Source organism: Aethalodelphis obliquidens, unplaced genomic scaffold (assembly GCF_003676395.1).
Source record: "Aethalodelphis obliquidens isolate GAN/ISIS:26980383/991018 unplaced genomic scaffold, ASM367639v1 scaffold34, whole genome shotgun sequence".
NCBI classification, from domain to species: Eukaryota; Metazoa; Chordata; class Mammalia; order Artiodactyla; family Delphinidae; genus Aethalodelphis; species Aethalodelphis obliquidens.
In genome coordinates, this window is record NW_020837978.1 from 3,541,459 (window position 1) to 3,564,297 (window position 22,839).

The 22,839-nt window shown below is 46.2% G+C and overlaps 1 protein-coding gene across 6 annotated transcripts in view; it reads left to right on the plus strand.

Moving 5' to 3' along the window:
• FARS2 (phenylalanyl-tRNA synthetase 2, mitochondrial) overlaps window positions 1-22,839 on the plus strand; it is a 383,657-nt gene that overhangs the window by 10,229 nt on the left and 350,589 nt on the right. For all 6 annotated transcript variants that reach the window (XM_027128280.1, XM_027128279.1, XM_027128281.1 and 3 more), the window contains exon 2: window positions 6,559-6,644. In XM_027128280.1, the coding sequence (XP_026984081.1) occupies window positions 6,559-6,644 (86 nt within the window). The remainder of the gene's footprint in view (window positions 1-6,558; window positions 6,645-22,839) is intronic.

Genomic DNA, 22,839 nt, shown 5'->3' on the forward strand with positions numbered 1-22,839 from the left:
AACCCATTAAACATAGGTAATTTCTGCAGCTGAAAAGGCCTTCTAAAAGCAGTGACCTGCATTCAGCTCATTTTATGATGCGTAATAGGTGTGTTTTATGGTCTCCTTGAGAAGCAGAAGCTCTTATGTCCTCAGTGACCTTCTGTGATTTTGGATTATCATTGCATTTTCCTTCCATTCTTTATTTTTTAATTTTAATTATTTTGATTGCATTGTATCAATAGGCTAGAGCCCTCCTGGGCTGTAGTTTGTGGGAGGACTCATCCAGGAACAAGGGCCTGGAGTTGTTGGAGTTCAACCTTCTTTCTGCCTTCTGTGGCTAACCTCAGTCAGCTGGTACTTATGCAACCGTGGCCTTCTGTCTGCATGGCATGGACCTCACCTTGAAGGCCAAGCGCTTTTCAAGTGAAGGTAGGATTATAAAAAGAATTATCAGGATAAACTTGAATAATTACCGCATTATTAGAGCCGCTGTCAGATTTCAACTGCTGATGTTTTGTCTATATTGTCGCGGGTCTTGAAATGAGAAAGAAAAAGAACTGGTAGTCGTATCTTTTACTGTATTAAAAATAAAATGTTTAAATTCATGTTTCATGGTGGATTTTAAAAAGTTGCATTAAATACATATATATAAACATATATATATATATATAAAATAAGATTTACCATTAAACCATTTTAAAGTGTGCAGTTCCGTGGCATTAATGCATTCACATTGTTGTGCCTCCATCACCACCATCCATTCTCTGGAACTTTCTCATCTTCCCAAATTGTCCCCGATGATGAATTTTAAAATTCTTTTCCATGCTTATTGTCCAAACTAATATGGGCTCCTGACACCTATGTGTCTACAGGAATCGCCTCTTTTAAAATGACCTTGACCTAACTAATGCATAATTTGCCTTACGTTGGGAAGTGGTAGACACCTCTTGTCAAGGACCCCAAATCACCCAATTTAGTTCCTGCTCCCAGCCACCACTAACCTTACATGCTCACCCTGAGAAAGATCATTTCTCTCATTTAAAAAAACAGTAACTCTAGAAAATGACTTTTAAGTGACAGGTAAGATGGACTTTCTTGCATATGTGTTATGTGCTTTGGGATTCCAATCTTTCTACCAGTGTCCATTGAGAAAGGCAAAAAGAATCAGAAACAGTTACTTAGCATTTTTAGTACCTCCTACCTTAGTATAATATCATTGTGACCACTGGGCACATCTAAACTTACAGATTCAGGATGGCTTTTTAGCCCTTTAATGAGCAATTGGAATCCGGGGAATCTGAAGGGAAGCCTTACCCTCACCAGATGACTTGCTCTTTATTTATTGCTGTGGGTACATCACTGTTCTCAGAAGCCCGAGGAACGAAGCAGAGGGGCAGCTGCAAGGGGAAGACTGACCACTGGTGTGGGTGCTTAGAAGGAAGCAGGTGGGCGTGTCGGGGCCCCCCGGAGAGAGACGTGCAGTTCTGTAGTCATGTCCCGGATGCACGTCAGGGGCAGTGTCCTGAGGGCAAGGCCTTCACGGTGCGTGCTGGGGGCCACAGCCCATCTCAGCCACGTGGAGCATTCCTGAGGGAGGAGACCGCCGGGCGCTGGGGCTCAGGGTGAGAGGAAACAGCTGTAGTTCTAGTCCCTGGCAGCAGTTCTGTTCAGCCCAAGTGCGGGGGCACTTGGATAGGCCAAGCAGAATTCGGGCCTTCGGAAGCTTAATAAATGTGTGCTTTAGAAGGTAAATCCGGCATTGTACGTAAGGTGAATCAGAGGAGGTAACTATTTGAAGTGGAAGGTGTTAAAGGCTGTTTAATTATCCTGGAGGAAGGTACTGAGGGTCTCTAAATTATGTCACTTGTGGCGAGAGTGGAAAGGAGGGCTGAAGTGGCAGCGATGTTGTAAAGACAGAATTCACAGGCCCTACCAATTGGCTGGATGGAGGGAACGAGGGAAAGGGGAAGCCAAGAGTGATCTCAAGTCACTAGGTTGTAATGCTCATCGTATAAAATCGAAAGGTATAAAAGCATGTAATGAATAGTAGCCTCTCAACTGTCTCTGTCTCTCAGCTCCTACCATGTCTGCACTTCCTTATATACGTGTGTATATGCGTAAACTACATTTATATTCCTGTTGAAAAATGGTAGCTACCATGCACAGCCAATCAACACCTCTTTTTTATCATTTAACAATATATCTTGGAGATATCCTATGTCAATACATGTAGTGCTGCCTTATTCTTAATTTACTTAGCTAGTCCCCGATTAATGGAAATGTATTTCCTGTCTTTGGCTCCTACAAATTGTTCAGTGAATATCCTTGTTCGTGCATCATTTTGCACACATATAAGAAGTATATCTAGGGCTTCCCTGGTGGCGCAGTGGTTGAGAGTCCGCCTGCCGATGCAGGGGACGCGGGTTCATGCCCCGGTCCGGGAGGATCCCACATGCCGCGGAGCGGCTGGGCCTGTGAGCCATGGGCTGCTGAGCCTGCGTGTCTGGAGCCTGTGCTCCGCAACGGGAGAGGCCGCAACCGTGGGAGGCCCACGTACCGCAGGAAAAAAAAAAAAAAAGTATATCTATAAATTTAATTCACTACAGGTGGGATTGCTGAATTAAATGTGTGTATTTTAAATGTTGCTAGATATTGTCAAACTGCCTTCCATAGAAGTTTTACCAGCAATGCCTGTTTCTTAGACCCTCATAATACTGTGATATCAAAGAACATGATCTTCCCCAATCTGTAGATATTTTAAAACCTAATTGTCATTTTAATTTGCATTTCTTTGAGATTGAACATCTTTTCATACCTTCCAGAGGCATTTCTAATTCCATCTGGGGGAGCCTTCTGTCACTCGCTGATTCCCATTTCTCTATTCAGAAGTTGGACTCTCATGGAATGCCTATAGTGGTTTCTCAAATCATGATTCTGGAGTTTTGGTGGATATATTGGGATCATATTCAGGCAATAGTCATCTATTCCTATCTTATTAAGAGTTTGTCTTAATGAAGAGTGAATGTTCTGTTTTGTCAAGCGTCTGGGGGCTGATCATTTGCTTTTTCTCCTTTGATCATGGGGTCAATTAGAGGACTGGATCTCCTGCCTTGATTTATCCTTGTGCTGTGCATGGTGGCCCCCCCCCCCCCCCCCGCCATGGCCTTGGTATAGTGTTCCCTTAGTGGTTTCTGTTTGCCTACATTTTATTTGGGATTCTTGCAGATAGTTATAAGTATGTATCTTATTCATCACTGAAACAGCTTCTCAAAGTTGGAGAACTTTCTAGTGATTAAGTCACCCATCCCCTCATTTACGGTCTTTAATCCTCTTCAGTTTAGCTGTGGCGTTTCACACCCCAACCAGTGTTTTCAGCCACCTTGAAGCGCGGTTCTTCCTTAGCTTCGGTGATGCTCAGAGCTGAGCTCTCTGCTCACGGATGGAGTCTTTCCGCAGAGGGCCTCCCTCCTTGACCTGCTTCATCCCCGTGTGACATCATCGCCGAGGTGGACATCACTGAATGTGTCCATCTGCATGTCCCGCCCGCCCCTCAAACAGTGTGTCTAAAATAACCGCATTCTTCTCCCCACCCCGAGTCAGCTTCTCTACTTGATGTGGCAGCTTCTGTCTCTATTACCCCTAAAGTTTTCTTAATGATCCCGGCAGCATCATGTATTGAGTACCTGCTGTGTGCCAGGCCCCGAGAAGCCAGGTAGCCAGGAGGGAGGATGGGGACAGGAAGGGCAGGCAGCAAATGCGGACGCCTTTCCAAGCCAGAACGATGTATGCCAGCGCGCTTGAGATTGAACGTGTGCCAGGAGGGGAGATCGGAGCGTTGGAAGGGTTATTACTTGGTCCTTATATCTCTGCAATAAGAAAAGTTATTTAAAAGCAAAAGTGAGATGTGTGATTTTTGTAATGAAGAGACCAGATTCACTGCATAGACACTTGGATGATTTATAAGTCTTTAAACCCCAGTAGAGGAAAAGTTATTCCTTAATAATATCTTAGACATTCACTTTTATTTAAAGAATCTTGGTAGAAGACGAATTAGAAACTTCAGATACTGTTTTTTCTTCTACCAGAGGGTTTGGTCAAATTATATTCCTGTCATTGGCGTTTTGGAGCTTGAGGACAACAGAACTGTTACAACATGAGTTTTTAGAGCCAATTTTGACCACAGCGAAGTGACTGTGAAGGCTGAAGGTCGAGAGTATGATTGATTGGGTGATTAGAATTCCTTTTAAAACAAATTAGATGTGGCAGGTTTGCCACTGGCGAAAAGTACTGCAAGGAAATGAATCTCATCAGCAGATAAAATTTCTTGGATCATGAAAAAAGGGTTTAATGTTTAAAATATAAATACACACACATACACACGACCTGCATAGGAATTCCAGTTTGTGCTGTTTTTACCATGAGTGTCTAGCCTGGTTTTTCTGTTAAATAATATACAGGCACTAGATTGGGTATGTTTTTAATTTTTAGTTTAGTGGCTGGTACCCTAAATGTTAAATATATTGATCAGTTCAGTTTATCCACTTTCTGTACTTGTCTTTATATTCGGGGTCTTCTAGGTGATTGGATTTGTGGTCAGGCATTTGTGTTTGGGATCACTGGCTTCGAAGCAGGCCGAGGGGACAGGAGGGAAGCAAGGACCAGTGTTTGGGAAGGGAAGGGAGGAGTGAGGGACAAGCAAGGACATTCTTTAATGGAGAAGCGTGTGTGTGAGAGGAGTGGCGGTGGTTGGTATCTGTTGTCTTGGAGAGAAGGGTGGGGTGGTGGTCCGTAGAGAACTAAGATTTCTCCGGAACTTCATACACATCAGACACCAAGCTCTGCATTTTCGTGTGTATTACATCCTCACAATAACCTTGGCATAGTAGGTATGGAAATTACTTGTAGTTTCAAAGAAAAAAAGGAGAGCAGGTGAGAAGATATCCAAAAAGAACTTCTAAAAGTAAAATAGCGATGGTGATGATGATGATGATGATGATGATTGTTAGAAAAGAACATTGCTTCAATGTAGCTGCCCCGGTTTGTGTTTTTTTTTTTTTTTTTGGCGGTACGCGGGCCTCTCACTGCTGTGGCCTCTCCCGTTGCGGAGCACAGGCTCCAGACGCGCAGGCTCAGCGGCCATGGCTCACGGGACCAGCCGCTCCGCGGCACGTGGGACCTTCCCGGACCGGAGCACAAACCCATGTCCCCTGCATCGGCAGGCGGACTCTCAACCACTGCGCCACCAGGGAAGCCCTGCCCTGGTGTTTTTATTCTAGTTTTTTGGTGGCGAGAACGTCGAGTCGTAGGTAGGGTCAGAGAGGTTGAAGTTGGCTCTTAAGCTGGGTACATGAGGGCTAGTCGGGTCTCTGCTTTTGTATATGTTTGGAAATTTTCATAATAGAAGGGCTTTTAAATGATGAAGCAAAGAAGGAAAATAGTCTCGATTGTGATAAAAGGTGAAAGAATATTTATGAATAGTAGGGGAACGTTTTTCCTTTCTTCCCCACTGTCAGACTTATATGATAGCATTAGCCTATGAACCTATCTTTGAGGCAAGATTATTAACAAACCATTTAGGAAATAGATGATAAAATCAGTTTTTTTTTTTTTTTTTTTAGTTGTGGTCTTCTCAGCTTTATGTGTGAAGACTCTGCAGGAACCAGGTGGTCTCTTCATCTTTATCTGATTGCAGTGGAAGTTTTGTCCCAATAATAGAGCATTTATGCTGGAAGGAAGCCCAGGGCTGGACCTGTCTCATTGCAGAAGCTGTACAGCTCCAGGAGGGGGATCAAAATCTAGTCAGTGAGCATCTGTTTCTGCAGAACATGGTAGTGGGGCCTGGAGGGAGCTCCGAAGGTAGGACAATAAGAGAGTAGCTGTAGTTAGTGTTTACGGAGGGCTTCCCTGCCAGTTACTCTAAACACTTCACACATATCCAATCCTTACAGCAACTCTAGGAGGTATAGGGACTAGGCTTTCTTATTTACTTTTATTCTTTTATTGTGGTAAAATATACAAAACATAAAAATTACTATCTGAACCTTTTTAAGTATACAGTTCACTGGCATTAAGTACATTCACATTGTTGGGTAAACCATCACCTGCCTCCATCTCAGAACTTTTTCATTTTCCCAAACTGAAACTCTGTACCCATTAAACACTACTTCCCCATCCGCCTCCCCGCAGCCCCTGGTAACCATCATTCTTTCGATTTCTATGAGTTTGACTGCTCTAAGTACCTCATATACGTGAAGTCATAGCATATTTTGTCTTTATATAACTGGCTTATTTCACTTGGTATAGTTATCTTCAAGGTTCATCCATGTTGAAGCCTGTGTCGGAATTTCCTTCCTTTTTAAGGCTGAATAATGTTTCATTGTATGTATGTGTTACATTTTATCCGTTGTTCTGTTGGTGGACACTTGGGCTGCTTCCACCTTTTGGCTATTGTGAGTATGCTGCTGTGAACATGGGTGTGCAAATATCTGTTCCAGTGTCTACTCACAGCTCTTTGGGGCAGAGTCCCAGAAGTGGAATCGCTGGATCTTATGGTAATTCTATGTTAAATAGTTTTAGGAACTGCCAGACTGTTTTCTACAGCAGCTGCACCGTTTAGCATTCCCATCAGCTGTGCACGAGGTTCCAGTTTCTGCAGATTGGAGGTAGGTCCTGTTCTTGTTTCAGTGTCACAGAGGAGGGAGAGAGGGGCGGGGAGGTTACATGCACTCACACAGCTCATGTGCAGACCCGAATCTGAGCCCAGCAGTCCGACTCCAGAGCCTCTGATGTAAAGATAAGAGGAGGCACAGAGGCTCGGAGACGTGGTCCAGGGCCCTGCGTGTGGGTTCAGGCCCGGGCCACCTGCCTCCACAGTTCATGTTGGTAAGCATATTAGATTCAGGGCTTGGTGTTTCTTTTTCCTTTTCTTCTTTTTGGACAAAAGTGCACTTAAAAAAAATCCACATTCTGTAGGAAGATATTACATGTTGAATATCTCTGTATGTCTTTCCCCTGCCTTTCTACATTTACGCTTTAAAATGTTTTGTTATTTAAAATATCTTTCAAGATGTATGCAATATGTTTGATTTTCTTTTTATTTGAGTTCTTGGGTCAAATTTTGCTTTTAAATGCTTTGAATAAATACGAATTGATTCTGCTGGAGTTTTGTATATATCTCTGCTCTGCGTACCTCTGCCAGAAGTTTGCTTTCAAATAAAACGAAACAAAACTATCTAAGCCGAGCTTAAATGGGGGGAAACCTGGAGAGTATCAATGGTAAACACTGAGGACTTTTAAAAAAAATTCAGATAAAGTGAATTTTCCATCTTTATCAATAGAGGAGCAACAGCAAGAAAATGTGCCCATTTCTTTAATCCTCGTGTGTATTTTGCTAAGAGGGTTTGCATCCTCCCTCACAGAGGGGTCATGAGGGACTTTGCGGCATCCTGCAAAGAGCGTGCTCCCCGGGGGACACTGGCTCAGCTGGGCCCGTGTGTCAGCTCATGTCCCAGCCCGTCTCCGGAGCCCCTCACATTGCTGCCAGGGAGGTGCCCCCTGCAGATACAGACCGAGGGTCTCCTGGACCCTGCTCATCCCGGCAGGCCCTCTGGATGGGCGACCTTGTCTGTGCTGCATTTCAAGGGGAGGGCTGTGTGTGCATGGCCCCGAGCCGCTCCTAAGGTAGAGGGTGAGTGGCTTGTACCATCCACTGTCATAGCTGGGTGTGAGATTTAGACAAAGGTCCCAGCGAATCAAGGGCCCACAGTCATGCTCAGATTGACTCTGCTCTGGACGGTATCTTTAGAATAATCCCTAATTCTGTGGTTCCCAACTTTGGCTGTGCACTGCAGGCCACCTCCAGAGATTCCCATGTCACTGGCCTGGTGTGAGCCTTGGCCACTGGGATTTTTAAAAAGCTTCACAGGTGATTCTAAACGTATGGTCAAGGTATGGGATCATTGGTCTAATTCCTCTTGAGTACCTTGTTCTTTGGGCTGTAATTAAGATTTTTCTCATCACAAAAGATACAGAAATGCCTTTTCTCAGGGTGTCCTTATTAGCAGGGATTGCTGGAAAATATTCCTCACACACACAGGGACTGTCTTCTGTTTTGATTATTTGTGTTGGAAGATGATTTTCACGTCCTTATGGAGTATGTCTCTCTATGCACGCGACTTAGCGCTGGTGTCTGTAGGGGACGGGTCTCGCTTACTCTGCGGAGACTTGAGTTCAGGAACTTGGAGGAAGGACAGGGATCCGCTCGCCTAGATTTCACTGCCGGCTCCCAGTCACTCTGCGTTCCGAGGGCAGTTTCATTCTGTAAACTGAAGACTGTGATGGGTTCAAGCTGACGCTTCTGTAGTTCCCGAAGTCTTCTCGTCCAGAGCCTCACTGCCCCTGTGCATTGTAACACTCAACGTGGCATTACTTTGGGAAACGTGGCTGTGTGTTTGGTTACACCACGTAGGCCCTCCGAGGGTTCCCCGGTTCAGAGGGATGCTTTGCCTCAGCTCCTCCTGGGCCCTCGGAGTTTCTTTAAAAAGTCAGTGACAGGGCTGGCATCATCCTCCCTGTGTGACTGTGGCTTTAAGATTATTTGGTTGAAAGTTTGTGAAAGTTTAGAGATGAGGTTTGGGGAAACAGGTGTTCTCCCTGCTTTGATTTCATTTTAAAAAGGAATGTTTAGATGTAAAATTTTGAAACTTTGTTGTTGTTTTGTATTCTGTTTTTCTGTGAGAGCTCCATCGGTAGTTGAAGCAGAAGGGGTGGATACGATCCGTGGAGTTGCTTAGAGACCTCACCCAAGGGCAGAAGATGGCCGGCTTACACCAGGAGCTGAGGACGAGGGCTGCCTTACCCACCCCAGAGCCGCTTCAGATACAGGCAGAGCAGAGAAACGTACACCTGTGTGTGTGTACATGTAGGTCTATGTAGTATAAGCGTGTAAAAATGTTACTCTGTGTTCATACGTAGCTGCTGATTCAGAGTGACGTAAAGGAGATTCTCTTGGAGACATCTGCCAGTGATCTTCCTTTGTTTTTTCAAAGAGAGGCACATTTGGGATTGACGTGCTTTCACATTTAGGTAATTTCATGCTAGCTGTGGGCATTGGATTGGGAAGATAGCTTTTTTCTCCCATTTGTGTAGATTTCTCCCCTTAGTCAATTAACTTGGTGACAGGTGTGTGTGGAGGTGGGCAGTAGGGCGAGGGCCCTGTTGGACAAGGGGACAGATTGCTGAGATCAAAAGCAAGGGCATCTGGTCATTGCTGCTGTCTTGGAAAATGAGGGCTGTGCTCCCCAGGAAGGAGGGGCTTCAAGGGACTCTTGGGTCAGTTGGTGTGATTTTTCTAATCTCTACTCTCGTTTGCTTTCCCTGTCTCCTTCCCTCTAACTAGTCCCTGGTTGTTGACCTCCAGGGGCTGATTAGTTTTGTGTGTCACTAAGAAAAGGTCAAGGGTTATAGCAACGGGGCACTCCCTCTTCTGCCTTCACTTAGTTTTCAACATGCTGGATGTTTAAAATGAAAGAGTCAGCAAGGTACCAGCAAATGCTCTTTAAAAATGTAGCCCCTGTTTTGTGTAGGATGTTCTGCCGGCCCCTCCTCCTACCCCCACCCCACCTTCACCCCCCGCCTCGCGGGTTTTCAAAGCCAGCATCATTTCTGAGAGAAAAAGTTTAGAAATGGTTCCCTTTGACTAATGATAGGTTGTGTCATCTTCATATAGGAAATGTAGAGGCAAATATTAGAGTAGGGTGGGGAGGGGCTGCTAATACAGCTATAAAACAGCTGTGTTTTTGTAAAGCTAGCAAGTGCTATTCTGGTTTTATTGAGACGGAGATGGATGGTTACAGTGACTTGCCTCCCCTGTGCCAGGCATTCTCTGTTGAGAAAACCAGGATGAGTAAGACATGGTCCCTACCCTCTAAGGACTTACCAGGGAGCTCCCCGCGCCACTTGACTTCTTAGCTATGGACTCTTCCAAGTCATCGGTCACGCCCGTCTCCCTCATTTTCCACCTGCAGGTGCCAAGGCAGTCGTTGTCTCACATCCTGGTGCAATTCCTCTTTGGAGTTCGGTGTTGTCTTTTCATACCTGGTGCTCCAAGCGGGGTCCTACGATGGCAGAGTTTCAGGTCCCCCGCCCCCCATCTGTGTTATAACAGGAACCCCAGGTGACAGAGGACTTGTGCATTCAAAATGTGTTAATATGCAGATTCCATTTGCGTCGGGCTGGGGGTGGCTGAGAGGCTGCATTTCGAATGATCTCCCACGTGATGCTGATGCTGGCCTGTGGACCACACTGGCACCAGAAAGGCTTCACTCTAAGAGCCTGCTTCATCTCCCTTGGTGTCAGAGGCTAGCGGGGATGCTTGCTCATCTGATGACATGGGCTAGCACAGGCAGCTAACCAAGTGATCTGGACGAAGCACTCTCACAGGGAGTCAAAGATGTAAAAGGTGCCTGCTTGCCGTGTGCTGGACATGGCTCCCAGACCCCTGCAGACACAGGGATCCACCTCACAGTCGTATGAGGTAGGCACTGCCATTGTCTCTGTTTCACAGATGGGGCGATTGAGGCACGGAGAGGTTCCATAGCTTGACCCAAGTCACATTTCCTAACAAGTGAACGGCAGGGCTGTGAGCCCAGGCGGTGCGGCCTCAAGCGCCCACGCTGGCGTCAGATCGTGGTGCAGAGAGGACAGCGTCTGGATTTCGGTGGCGGGCGCTTCCAGAAGGCAAGTGGAGTCCAGGTGTGTGGTCAGCATAGGAGGCTGAGCGGCAGGGTGGGGCTGTGCAGGCCTTGTTAGCGGGCAGGATTAGAGGGGGTGCAGAGGCAGGCGGGGCGCCGGTGGCTGAGAAGCGTGAGGGCACGTGGACTGACGAGCGTTACGTGGCGTCACATGCTGGGGTCCTCACTTCGCTTAATCCTGACAGTGATGTGAGGGCGTAGGTGCACATTTTGTAGAAAAAGAAACTGCATTTAGAGAGATTAAGAAATTTTCCCAATGTCAGCAGGGAGGAGGGTAACATAATTTGAATTTAAGTCAGTTTTGTCTAATTGCAAAATCTGTTTCTGAGACTTCTTTGTTCCGCTCCCTCCCTGGCAGGGACTCGGAGCAGAAATTGAGACACGGAGAGACCAGAGCTTGGTCACTGACCCTGCAGTATAAAGAGGCCCTCGGCCACAGGGGTGAGGGCAGGAACGCTGGAGCAGGGAAGCAGAGAACCTGCGAGACCCCTCAGTGCTGGCAGTCCAGGCAGGCTGGAGCTCCTAAATCTCCCTGCGCGGGACTGGTCCCCCGGCTGGACACAGGGTGAACCTGCAGATGGGGTTAAGTGGCCCCAAGCTGAGATCAGTGTTCATCTGGATGAATGTTTGTTAGGCTGGACCACTCTTCCTGACCTGCGTCCTCCATCCCCATGTCAGCCCTGGAGAGGCAGCCCTGCCCTCGCCCGGGCGCCCGTTTCTTAGACCCCCAAGTGGCAGCATCAGTGCTGCCGCTTCCTCTGTTTCACCAGAGGCGACAGGTGGTTCCTGCTCTCTCCCCCGATCTTTATGATGATGGCGTTTCTTGGCGCAGACATTCCTCGTTGCTCCAGACGTGAAAATCTGAGCTTACTTGCTTTAAATAAATAATCGAACAGCCCCGTGTGACCTGGTGAACAGATAACTGGTAAACTTAGTTACTTAGTTACTAAACAGATACTTAGTTATCTGGTAAACAGATAACTAAGCTGCCAGCAAGTGTGGTGTGCCCCAGGGAATTCTTGGCCTCGGGATGCTGGTAATGGAGGGGATTGACTGGGGTTAGCAGATGGGCGCTGCTCATACTTCCCTAATCACTGACAGGCGCACCACTGCCCGCTGGCTCTCTGTGGAGCTGCTCTGTGCACATGCCCCCGGCCCCCAGGCTGTGGAGTGCCCTGTCCCCTCCCCGCTGTGGAAGGTAGCGGCTGGGCTTTCTGATGTGGTCCTTTGCCTCTTCATCCTCACGGTCAAGGCCTGCGTTCATATTTCCAAAGATTCTCTTTAAATGGTAGAAGCATCAGTGCTGTATCACAAAAAGCTAGGAAACAGAACAGGAGAAAACACCCCCTTCACTGTCCTAAAACAATGATTATCAGTTTTTTCTTCAATGATTTTTACATCGTTGTATCTGTTGTCTTGCATCTGCATTTCCCCTTACTGCTACATGATCTTCATCATTACCGTTTTAATGGTTGCATTCTCTGTTGTGATTCTATACCATTAAGTAATTAACTCTGTTGTTGATGAGTATCTTGCTCCCAGCTTTTCACAGTTATTAATAACACCACAAGGTATATCTTTGTGCATGTAGCTATTTCCATATTTTGAATTAGTTTCTTGTGATAGAGTCCCTAGTGGTATTACTAGGTCAAAGAGTATGAACAGTTTTATGGCTTCTAAAGCGTATTGCCAGATTGCTTTCCAGAGGAGTAGAACCAATTTACAATGCCGTCACAAAGTCATTTGTTTCCCAGATGGCCAGCTAGGATTAGGGATGCAGCCTCTCACAGCAGGACAGGAGGAGGTGTGTGTGTTTGTAAAACTTGCTGCTTCGTATGTGCACTGATTTAAGCCTCAGTGACACTGTGCATTGTTCTTCTTAGTAGGAATATACTAGATGTCAATGCCAGTATAAGTCATGCGGTTCAGAGTTTAATATAGCAGTGTGGTAGACATGGAGGCAAGCAAGTATATATATTTCCTGTTTCCCTGCAATTTGAAATTTTTAAAAAGTTGGCAAAGGTGAATTAGCAAGGGCTTTCAGCCACTGTGACGAGGGTCTGAGGGGCCCCCGGCTTTTCTGGAGTATCTAATGGTTTGGAGGTGAAGGTGAAAGTCGAGGAGGTTAGGGGGACAGGCGGGAGGAGGGCATTGGAAGTGCCCGGGCACGTGCTCAGGAGCGAGCCTAACCTGGCAGCAAAATTAACCTCACCTGCTAACTACAGTCTTTAGGATGTTGAGTGGAATGCTGTGTTGAGAAGGATTTTGAGGTCCCATCTAGGCTTCGTGGGAAAGGTACTGTGATTAATTAGCAGTTTGTTCTAGATCTTTATCATTGCAATTTTCTTCAATTCTTTATATTTCCCTTTGGATTGTAAACATTAAATGCCTTTAAGTAGAGACTGGACCTTTTGAAGTTGTTCATTTTTATATCCGTCCCCTAAAGTGTCTAGCACATGGTTTTGTATATTAGGATGTAAGTGATGGTTTTGTGCTTGCTAATAGAATGATGAATGAATGAGGGAAATTCATACTCTGTCTTCATGGTTCCAGGAGTTGTACTGAAGCCCTGTGGTCAGGTGACGGGTCCCACGTGTAGAACCTGCAGCAGATGCTCTCAGGGGTAAAGGAAGAGGAAATTTGAGCTGAGAAATTTAGGAAAGGTAATGCTGGAAAAGACCTTTGATTTATATATATATGTACACTTCCCAAGTCACCTGTCGGGACCTCCTTGTTCGACAGACGGAGAAGCTGAGCCCTTAAGGCTGAGTGTCTTCTGCACGGTCCCTCAGAGAGTGGATGGCAGCTGGGAGCTCAGACCTGGACCTTCTGGCTCCTGGCCCAGTGTCCTTTACACTACGCTGTGTGTGGGGAACTTGGGGTGCTTGTTTTGCTACTTCCATGCCCCCATGCCCTCAACCGATGTATATTTGGAGTGTTCTTTGCTATATGTGCACATTTTTTCTCCCTTATGGCGGCATAGAAATGTATTTGGAGATTGTGACCTCGATGCAACAGTCAGACTGGGGTCCAGGGCGGTAAAAGCCTAGAGATTTGTCTGAGAGCCAAGCGGTAGTGCAGGATCAAGACCCAGTTCCCTACCAAATTACAGCTGCACAGTAGCTCCGAGTTTGAATATAAACGTTTTTTCATTTCAGGGGAAGAATGTTCGGTGTTAGTTGTGGTACATGATTTGAGTGTGTTTTTGCCACAATTGTGATTCTTATAAAACTCTCATTATGGTCCATATGCGCAGAGGAGAGGTTTACGGTCCTCCAGGGAGCATTAACTTTGGAATCTGACAGCAGAAGCCCTGCATGGGCTGTGCTGCTTCCCCTCCAGCGCCCCCTGTCCCCTGTAAGAGGACAGGCACAGTGGTCATTGACATTCTGAAGCTCAGGGCTTTACTAGTGAGAAAGCACTCAGAGCACGAGAATCATCAGCCCACCACCTCCTTGACGCCGTGTGGTGTCCACCCTGGGACTTGAACGGTGTGTGGAAGCTGGAGCCTGCTCAGCCCTTGGCGGCTCCAGGCCCCTTGAAAGTGATGTCAACCTCGCAAGCTGCCGTGGTCATAGCTTCTGGGTAATCGGGTTTGGAATTGATGGGTATTTACACTTCAAGAGGGCTTTTCCTATGTTTCTGTAACTTTCCAGTCTAAACGTTTGTCCTCGATGTGACTGGATAGCTCTCTTCTGTGTGGTGCTGGAGTGTTTAAAACCGGCTCAGTGTGTAAACCGCTTTCTTCCTGGGAGAGCACAGGATAATCTGCTTAGGCCCACTTGTGGCCTAGCGGAGAGGATGACTTTCCTCCACATCCCCACGAAGCTAGCTCCGTCCTGCCTTCTGTGCAGTAGCTGCTAACGTGGCTATTACTCAGTGCAGAGCAGCTGGGAGAGACTGACGGGCCTGCTGATAGCGTTCTGCTGTAACACGCTGAGGTTGGCACCTTTTACTTTGTCCGGTCTTGGCGGGATTAAAGTTGTTTTCAGTATAGGAACTAGAAGCTTATTCTCAAAAATTTAGACAATAAGGAAAAATCGAAAGATGAGAGAAAATTTATTCAAGTTCCCTCCACTTGAATGCAAACCATTCATAACGTTAAAATTTTTTCTTTCATTCTTTTCTCCTGTATAACTTTTTTGTGGTTCTAATTAGACTGTTTGTGAAAGTTTTACCTTTTCCTTAACATCTGTATATTTCCTCATTATTATAGAATTACCTTTACAGAAGTTTAGTTTTTCATTGATAGGCCTTTATTGGAATGTGTGCTCGTTCTGTCAGCATTGGGCCAGAGACTCGTCCTTGTCCATCCACGGGACTCTGGCTGCCCTGAGTGTTATTATTTTCAACAGAACAAGGGGTTTTCTCTAACTACAGGGCTTTCTTTCTCTTTTAACTTCTGTGTGTTAGACGTACACATATGTATGCAGCCCTGCTAAATGTTACTAAGGAAAGAAAGACTTACACGGAGATTTCTTTATTTGTAGATTGTGGTGTTGAACTCAGATCAACTTATTTCTAGCCTGTCCTCTTTAGATATATGAACCTCTTAAGACTGAGACCTTTTCAGCTTTTGACCATGCTGGCTTAGTCAGAGGACCACGTGCCTCTTTTTAAGCATGGGCGCGGAGGGTGAGAGAGAGCCTAAAGGTCTGTAGGTGATGGGCAGCGGGGCTCGTGGTGGGGTCTGGCTGTCAAAAATGAGAGACAGAAGCCAGCCACAGACTGCGTTCTCCCGTAATTGTGATGCGTTTTTTTTTTTTTTTGCGGTACGCGGGCCTCTCATTGTTGTGGCCTCTCCCGTTGCGGAGCGCAGGCTCCGAACACGCAGGCTCAGCGGCCATGGCTCACGGGCCCAGCTGCTCCGCGGCATGTGGGATCTTCCCAGACCGGGGCACGAACATGTGTCCCCTGCATCAGCAGGCGGACTCTCAACCACTGCGCCACCAGGGAAGCCCTGTGATGTGTTTTTGATCCGTGTTGATGTAATGTATCCATCGTGGCTCCATGTGATTCTCCCGCTGTAGGTTTCTTTGGGGGTGAAAGTGAGTTTAAGGAACTTTGCATGCATCATAGGATCTACTGAATGCTTTTGGGTTGTATGCAGTCCACATATATATTCATCCACAAACTAAATTTAGGCATGTAAAGCTCTTTGACTTCTAATGAGCATTTTAGATGTGTGCAGTGTCTGAAGCTTGTAGATAATTTAGAAACAAGCAAATAACTTGGGACCATCTTCTGGAAGCAACTCAGATTATGAGTGAAGCTGCAATCCTTCCAAGGATGCCTTTTGAATTTAAAGCACGGCCGTTTCTTTCATAGTATCCATTTACCCAGAAATTAAAGTATAACAATTCCAATAAGTATGTCTTCTGGGCTTTGCTTACTGTTAATCTATACTAAGTCTCATAACCTATATTTGTGGAGTATTTTTTTGTGTTTCAGACGAGCTTTCTGTACATTCTCACTTACGCTTCATAACGGCCCTGGGAAGCAGTGGACTGGGAGATGTCATTACTATCTGAGGACAATGTTGCCAACTCAGAAAAGATGTTAACAGTGGCGCAGAATATTAGAGTGACCCGGCAGAGAGAACCGAGGGGATATTGGCACTTAAAGATCGGGCACGTTTCTGTAGCTGCTGGGAATGTGCTCACTGAGGAGGGTTTTGAAAAGTTGGGTTATTCCCAGGGTGTGCTCCAAGGCGAGGGGCTCTTTCTTCCTGCCCCCTGTTCTGGGCTGTTACTTCTGAAAGAACCACCTCCCAGATTTTCAGGAGCACAGTGCTTACTGTTGATTTATCAATTTTAAAGGGGTCCAACCTGGACTTGAATAAAAAGTTGGGTGCCCAGTGAGTGCTGGAGACCAGTGTTGGGCAGTGAAATCACGGTCCCTTTCCTTAGGAGCTGCTTGGGATGCGTGGTCACCAGGAGGACACGTCCCTGCTCCCAGAGCCTTGGGTTAGGCAGGGGAAACCGAAGGTCAGCAGCAGACCCGGCGCCTGGTCTTTGGTGGTATAACAGGGGAAGGACAAGTTGCCATAGAGCACGAAGGCGTGACCTCTAACCCAGGTTTGAGGATTCTGGGTGGCGAGTGTGAGTGTGTGTGTGTGTTTGACAGGTGGTGGTGCTGAAGACTGGCTCTCGCCCGCAGACGTTACGGCTCCACGGGTGCGGGGTCTGCTGCAGCACTGGGAATTGTAACGCTTCCCAGATCTCAATGGACAGCAAAATTTGTGAGCCTCCAAGCCTTATAATTATGCGAGGCATGTGGATTTTATCTGTAGAGACGTTTTTGGTATTAACGAGCCACCGAAGGACTTTGACCAGTAGAGTGACTTGATTAGACCTATAAATTTGGAAGATCTTGCTGCTGGTTTTGGGGAAGATGGATTGGGGAGGCTAAGCCTGGGGGCAGTGAAGCCAGTTAGGGAGCCCCTGTAGATAAAGGTGGCCTGATGGGGAGGGGGTGGCAGTAGAGATGGAAGGAGGTGGGTGGATCCCAGATGGAAGAGCTCGATTCAGCAGAGCTTGTGATGGGGGCGGGTGTGGGGCGGAGGAGGGTGACCAGTTGACTGAGGGGGGTGGGACTGGGGAGAGGAGGGATGATGTTGGGGAAGGAGTGGGTTGTTTCCGTGTTCTGTAGGGGTCGCCGGCCCCGCCGGTTTCTCCTTCCAAGAAATAGCTCAGGAAAGTCCCTGGGCTGTTTGCTAAGCTCTGGCTTCGCTTGATAAACTGCCTGTAGTCTGACTTCTCCTCAGGTAGAGTCTCCTTATATCTTGTTTCACCTCACTTTGAGCGGGTACATGTTTTTCTTCTAACGATTAATCATCTTGCATATCTCATTTGCATAAGGGCCCAATTTCAGGGGCTTCTCCCCACACTTGTGATCAGTGGAGGTCCCGGCGGCACGGGGCTTACCCGTGGCTCAGGGGCATCCGAAGATCCGCAGCTCCCTTCTGTCAAGATTGAGCCATAGTTGGGGAAGAGTGTAGATCTGTTACTCTTCCGTTTAGTTGAATGACAAATTTATATTACTTGTATCTGAAAAGTTTTTGGAGACTTTTGAGTCAAATTTCGTATAGTAATCTGGAGTTTTTTGAGAAAGAAAGAAATCTATGTCACAAAAGTTCAGGGACTTCCCTGGTGGCACAGTGGATAAGAATCCACCTGCCAATGCGGGGGACACGGGTTTGAGCCCTGGTCCGGGAAGATCCCACATGCCATGGAGCAGCTAAGCCCGTGCGCCACAGCTGCTGAGCCTGCGAGTCACAACTACTGAAGCCCATGCACCTAGAGCCCGTGCTCCGCAACAAGAGAAGCCACCGCAATGAGAAGCCTGCACACTGCAACGAAGAGTAGCCTCCGCTCTCCGTGACTAGAGAAAGCCCGCGCGCAGCAATGGAGACCCAACGCAGCCACAGAAAAATAAATAAATAAATAAATAAATAAATTAAAACAAAAACAAGAACAAAAATTCAGTTGTGCTTTATTTTAAGAAAACCCAATACAGAGAAGTCTTAAATGACAGAGCAGGCAGATTCTGGGTGGAGATAATTGGCGGTTGATGACGTTGCTTCGTGGATTCTTGGCTTTGTGACTAGATGTGCTTTAGGAATCGTCTGTAATGTAAGGTTTCTATGTTTACATGGCTTGGATTTCAGGAATAAGCTTTTGGAATAAGGAATGGCCTACCTGGCTATTATTTAATCAACTAATATTGTTATGAGAATCTTGGGCAAGCATTATTAAGGATTAAGACCCTTCGCCGCCACGGAATGCTGGATACCGTCAGACAAGGAGAATCTTTCTTTATGAATGTGATGCCTGACCTTTGCCCTTTACTGTAGTTTTTGTATAAAGCTGTCCCATCTATTTCCTTGCACATAGCACCTGCAGAACTGCCTAGTGAAATCTAACCCTGTGTGTGACGTTTTGGCCTGTTGACATAAATATGATTCTAAAGTCATACATTATATGTAATGAAATTCACTATAGATTTACCTAGGTAAATGAATGAGTTTTGAAGCCAAAAATCGTAGAGGGAGATGGGAAATTCACTTGAGTGAGAAAAAGGAACAAAGAGAAATTATCATAATACAATCTGAAAAAAAACCCACATCTGAAAAATACAAGACCTACACATTAAGTGTTTGCAGTGAAGTAATATCTCTCCCCCATCTTTCAAAGGAAGACTGCCATGCCAGCAATAAAACATATATTTCCCGAAGCATCAGGATCTACTGTTGGCAACATATCATTTTGAAATGAATTTGTTTGCTTTATTTCTAAAGAGTAGACTGGTTTTTAAAGAAAAGGGGAACAAAGGGCAGCAGAATCCCTAATGCTTTTGTGATGGGCTGGTCATATATGCATGTTCAGACGCAAATGACCATACAGGAACCTGCTTCATTTCAGTGAAGTCATTTCCTTCCTGCCACCTTGCGTGGCATCAACAGATGAGTCGTGCGTGAGACATAAAGCAGCGTATACCGCTGGTGTTCACTCTGTCGTCTTGTGAGGGCGTCATTACGGAGAGGGGTGCTGGTGGCTATCCAGATGCTTAACTGGTAGCCTTAACTGACTGATGGAGCCAGATCCCTGTTGGCTGACATCTGCTTTTAGAAGTTATTTATAAAGAAAAGATCACTGTAATCAAAACAGCCAGAGAGAATTTTAGATGTCAGAGGTACTACTCCCAGATTCATCGAGGGCGAGTGGCACTGGAGGAGGGATTAGCTCCTTCTCTAAACACTTGTTTGTGTTGAGTGTGTTTTTCCTGTGTGTAAATAGTACTTTCGAATACATGTTATAAGCAAAACATTTGAAACATACATAGATTCTTGAAGTTTTGAACGTTGTAAAGGAGTCTATAAAACTACCAAAATGACACATTAACAGGCGAAAAAAATTGATAGGACAACATGTAAAGAGCTTGGAAGGCCACACTCCTGTCCTCACAATAAGAAAACAAGCTCAACAGACTGAAAGTCAGCAGCTCTTCTTAGGTCCATCAGAGAATTGACGTCCCACGGGAAACAGCTGCCCCGAGGAATGGAGAGAGAAGTGGGTACCGAGACTCGCAGTTTACTCGAGGCAGAGGTCCGGGAGCAAAGCGCCCACTCCCCCCAGCCCCCCAGGACTGGTAGGAACAGTTAAACTGTAACGGGTGAATGGCTGGGCGCTTGGCTGGCACAAGCCAGGAGCCCCGCCAGAGTCTCAGAAAAATCCTCTCCTGCTTCTGGCAGTGGGAAGGGAAGAGTAACCAGTTGGAAATATAGCCAGAGCATTCTGTTCTCTCATTTTACCAAAATTAAAACTGCTTTACCAAAGCTTGACAGACTTGGGTTTACCAGAACCTAACTGATTTGGGGGGATGGGATATACCTGATTCCAGTCCCCTGTAGACTTTTGTTCTTACCTAATCGGGGGGAAAGCTTATACTTGGGAAAGTCACAGTCCAGAGGCACAGGCTCAGTGAAAGACTGAGAGCTGAGCATAGCACCGCAGGGGGCTTCCCACGCCCAACACCTTACTACAACCTCAGGCTCCTGGATCAGAACAAGGCGTTACAGCTGAAAAAACTGCAAGGCCCAGACCCTGCTTAAGGGGAAGCCAAAGGCAGTGGGGAAGACGAGACAAGGAGCCCTCAGTCTCTGACACGTGCAGCTACAGCCAACAGTAAACCCAGCCGCTCCAGCCAGAGGAACACAAAACCTAACACTAGAGGCCTATCTCCCCCAGTGCCTTCTGCACAGTACCCAGCCCGCTCCAGCCAGAGGAACACAAAACCTAACACTAGAGGCCTGTCTCCCCCAGTTCCTTCTGCACAGTACCGAGCCCGCTCCAGCCAGAGGAACACAGAACCTAACACTAGAGGCCTGTCTCCCCCAGTTCCTTCTGCACAGTACCCAGCCCGCTCCAGCCGGAGAAACACAAAACCTAACACTAGAGGCCTGTCTCCCCCAGTGCCTTCTGCACAGTACATCCTGGCTGGCTTTCAGCAAAACAATTACAAAGCACACCAAAAGGCAGAACACACTTTGAAGAGGCAAGTGAAGCATCAGAATCAGCGTCAGGTACGGCAGAGATTTTTGAGTTATCGGACTGGGCATTTAAAGTAGAAATGATTTGGGCTCTGATATGCTAAGGGCTCTAATGGAAAAGGTGAACAAAACGCGAGAACAGGTAGGTGTAAGCAGAGAGATAGAAACTCTGGAAAGAATCAAAAGTCAATGCTAGAAATAAAACAACCCCCTTACGGAAATGAAGACTGCCTTTTGGCTCATGGGTAGACTGAGCTGGGCCAGGGACACAGTCAGTGAGATCCATCAGCTGAAATTGCTCAGACTGAAAGGCAAAGGGAAAAAAGAATGAAAAATACCCAAACAGAATACCTGTGAACTGTAGGACAACTATAAAAGATGTAATACATGTGTAACGGGAATGCTGAAAGGAAAAGAAAGACAAAGGGAAAGAAGAAATATTTGAAGTAATAATGGCTGAAAAATTCCACCAAATTGATGGTAGCCATCAAACCACTAATCTAGGAAGCTCAGAGAACATTATGCAGGCAAATTCCAAAACATCTACACTTAGACCTATTGTATTCAAACCGCAGAAAGTCAGAGACAAAGAGAACATCTTGAAGAAGCCAGAGGAAATAAGCACCTTACTTGCAGAGGGACAAGGATAAAGATTCCAGCTGGTTTTTCACAAATCAGTGAAATTATCGGTTAAAAGTGAAGGAGGAATAGACTTCCTCAAGCAAACAAAAATTGAGGGAATTTGTCACCAGCAGATCTGCCTGGCTAGAAGTTGTTAAGAGAAGTTCTTCAGAAAAAAGGAAAATGATGTAGGTCAGAGACTCTGATGTGCATAAAGAAGGGAAGAGTGTGAGAGGAGGAGTAAAGGAAGGGGCCCCCGGCTCCCGCCCCGATGCTGTCCTCATGCCCAGCACCCGTGTTCCCACCCATGCTGAGCAAGACAGACACGAAGAACAGTGCGTTGTCGGTTCAGAAAAGGAAGAGACGCTTTCTCAGCCCACAGCTGCAACTGAAACGGACACAGCAAGTTCTCTGGCTCATGGAAGAGAGAAATCTACTCCAAAGACTGTTGGGCAGCACTGCAAATAAGGAATGAAATACGATGAAAGCCACCTTCCCCTGGCTTTATGGCTTTATAGGCATTGGTAATGTACCTTATTGTGTCTTACGCCACAGAACATTTTCTTACAGTATCATCCTGCCAGTTACATTGTAGCAACATTTTGAGGCCAATCAGAGCTTCAAAAAAAGGAATTGAATATGTTGGGTAGATATTATGAGCTCTTTAAAAGCCAAAAATTATTATAGCTTTTTAAACTAGAAATGAAAAGGCCACTGAAGGATCCTATACGTTTTAACTTTTAATAAGGGAAATATTGATTGCTGTCACCCACAGAAGCAGAAAACCCTTTGTGGTCAGTCCTCCTCCCTTTAAAGAGAAAGAATAAAGGGTTCTTGAGACCAAAAAGTAAGAAAATCGCTGTGGATTATCCTCGGCTGTGACTCGTGCATTTCTTGCTATGACCTCATCAGGAACCACTGTTAAGAAATTTCAGGTACCTGTGTGAGTCCCTGTCTGGGTCTAGGTTTTTGGTCCTTTAACCCAGGAAGCTGATTGTTGGTGACCTGAGCGACTTGGAACCACAGTTAGCTTCTTTCCTCTTTGGCTCTTTGTCTAATTTGTATGTGATTTTTTTCCTCCTCTACTATTTTTTTCTTATTCTTCCTTAACATTTTTCCTTTTTTCTTCATTCTTTTACTTTTTAATTAACGAGTCCACAGAGCCCCTCCAGCCTGCAGAGGCTATTCCTCAAAGTCCAGAGCATGAGGCCTTGAATCACACCAATATCCTGAAACTGTTCGAGGTGGTAGAGACCCAGGAGACACTCTTCCTGGTCATGGGGTACATCACCGGAGGAGAGATGTTCGACTCCGTGCTGGACCCCGGCCGCCTGGAAGAGAAAGAGGCCTCGGCAGATTCCTCCAGGTGGTGTCCGCTGGGCAGGACTGGTGTGCAGCCACCGGGGGGCGCTGTCCACAGGCCCTAAAGCCTCA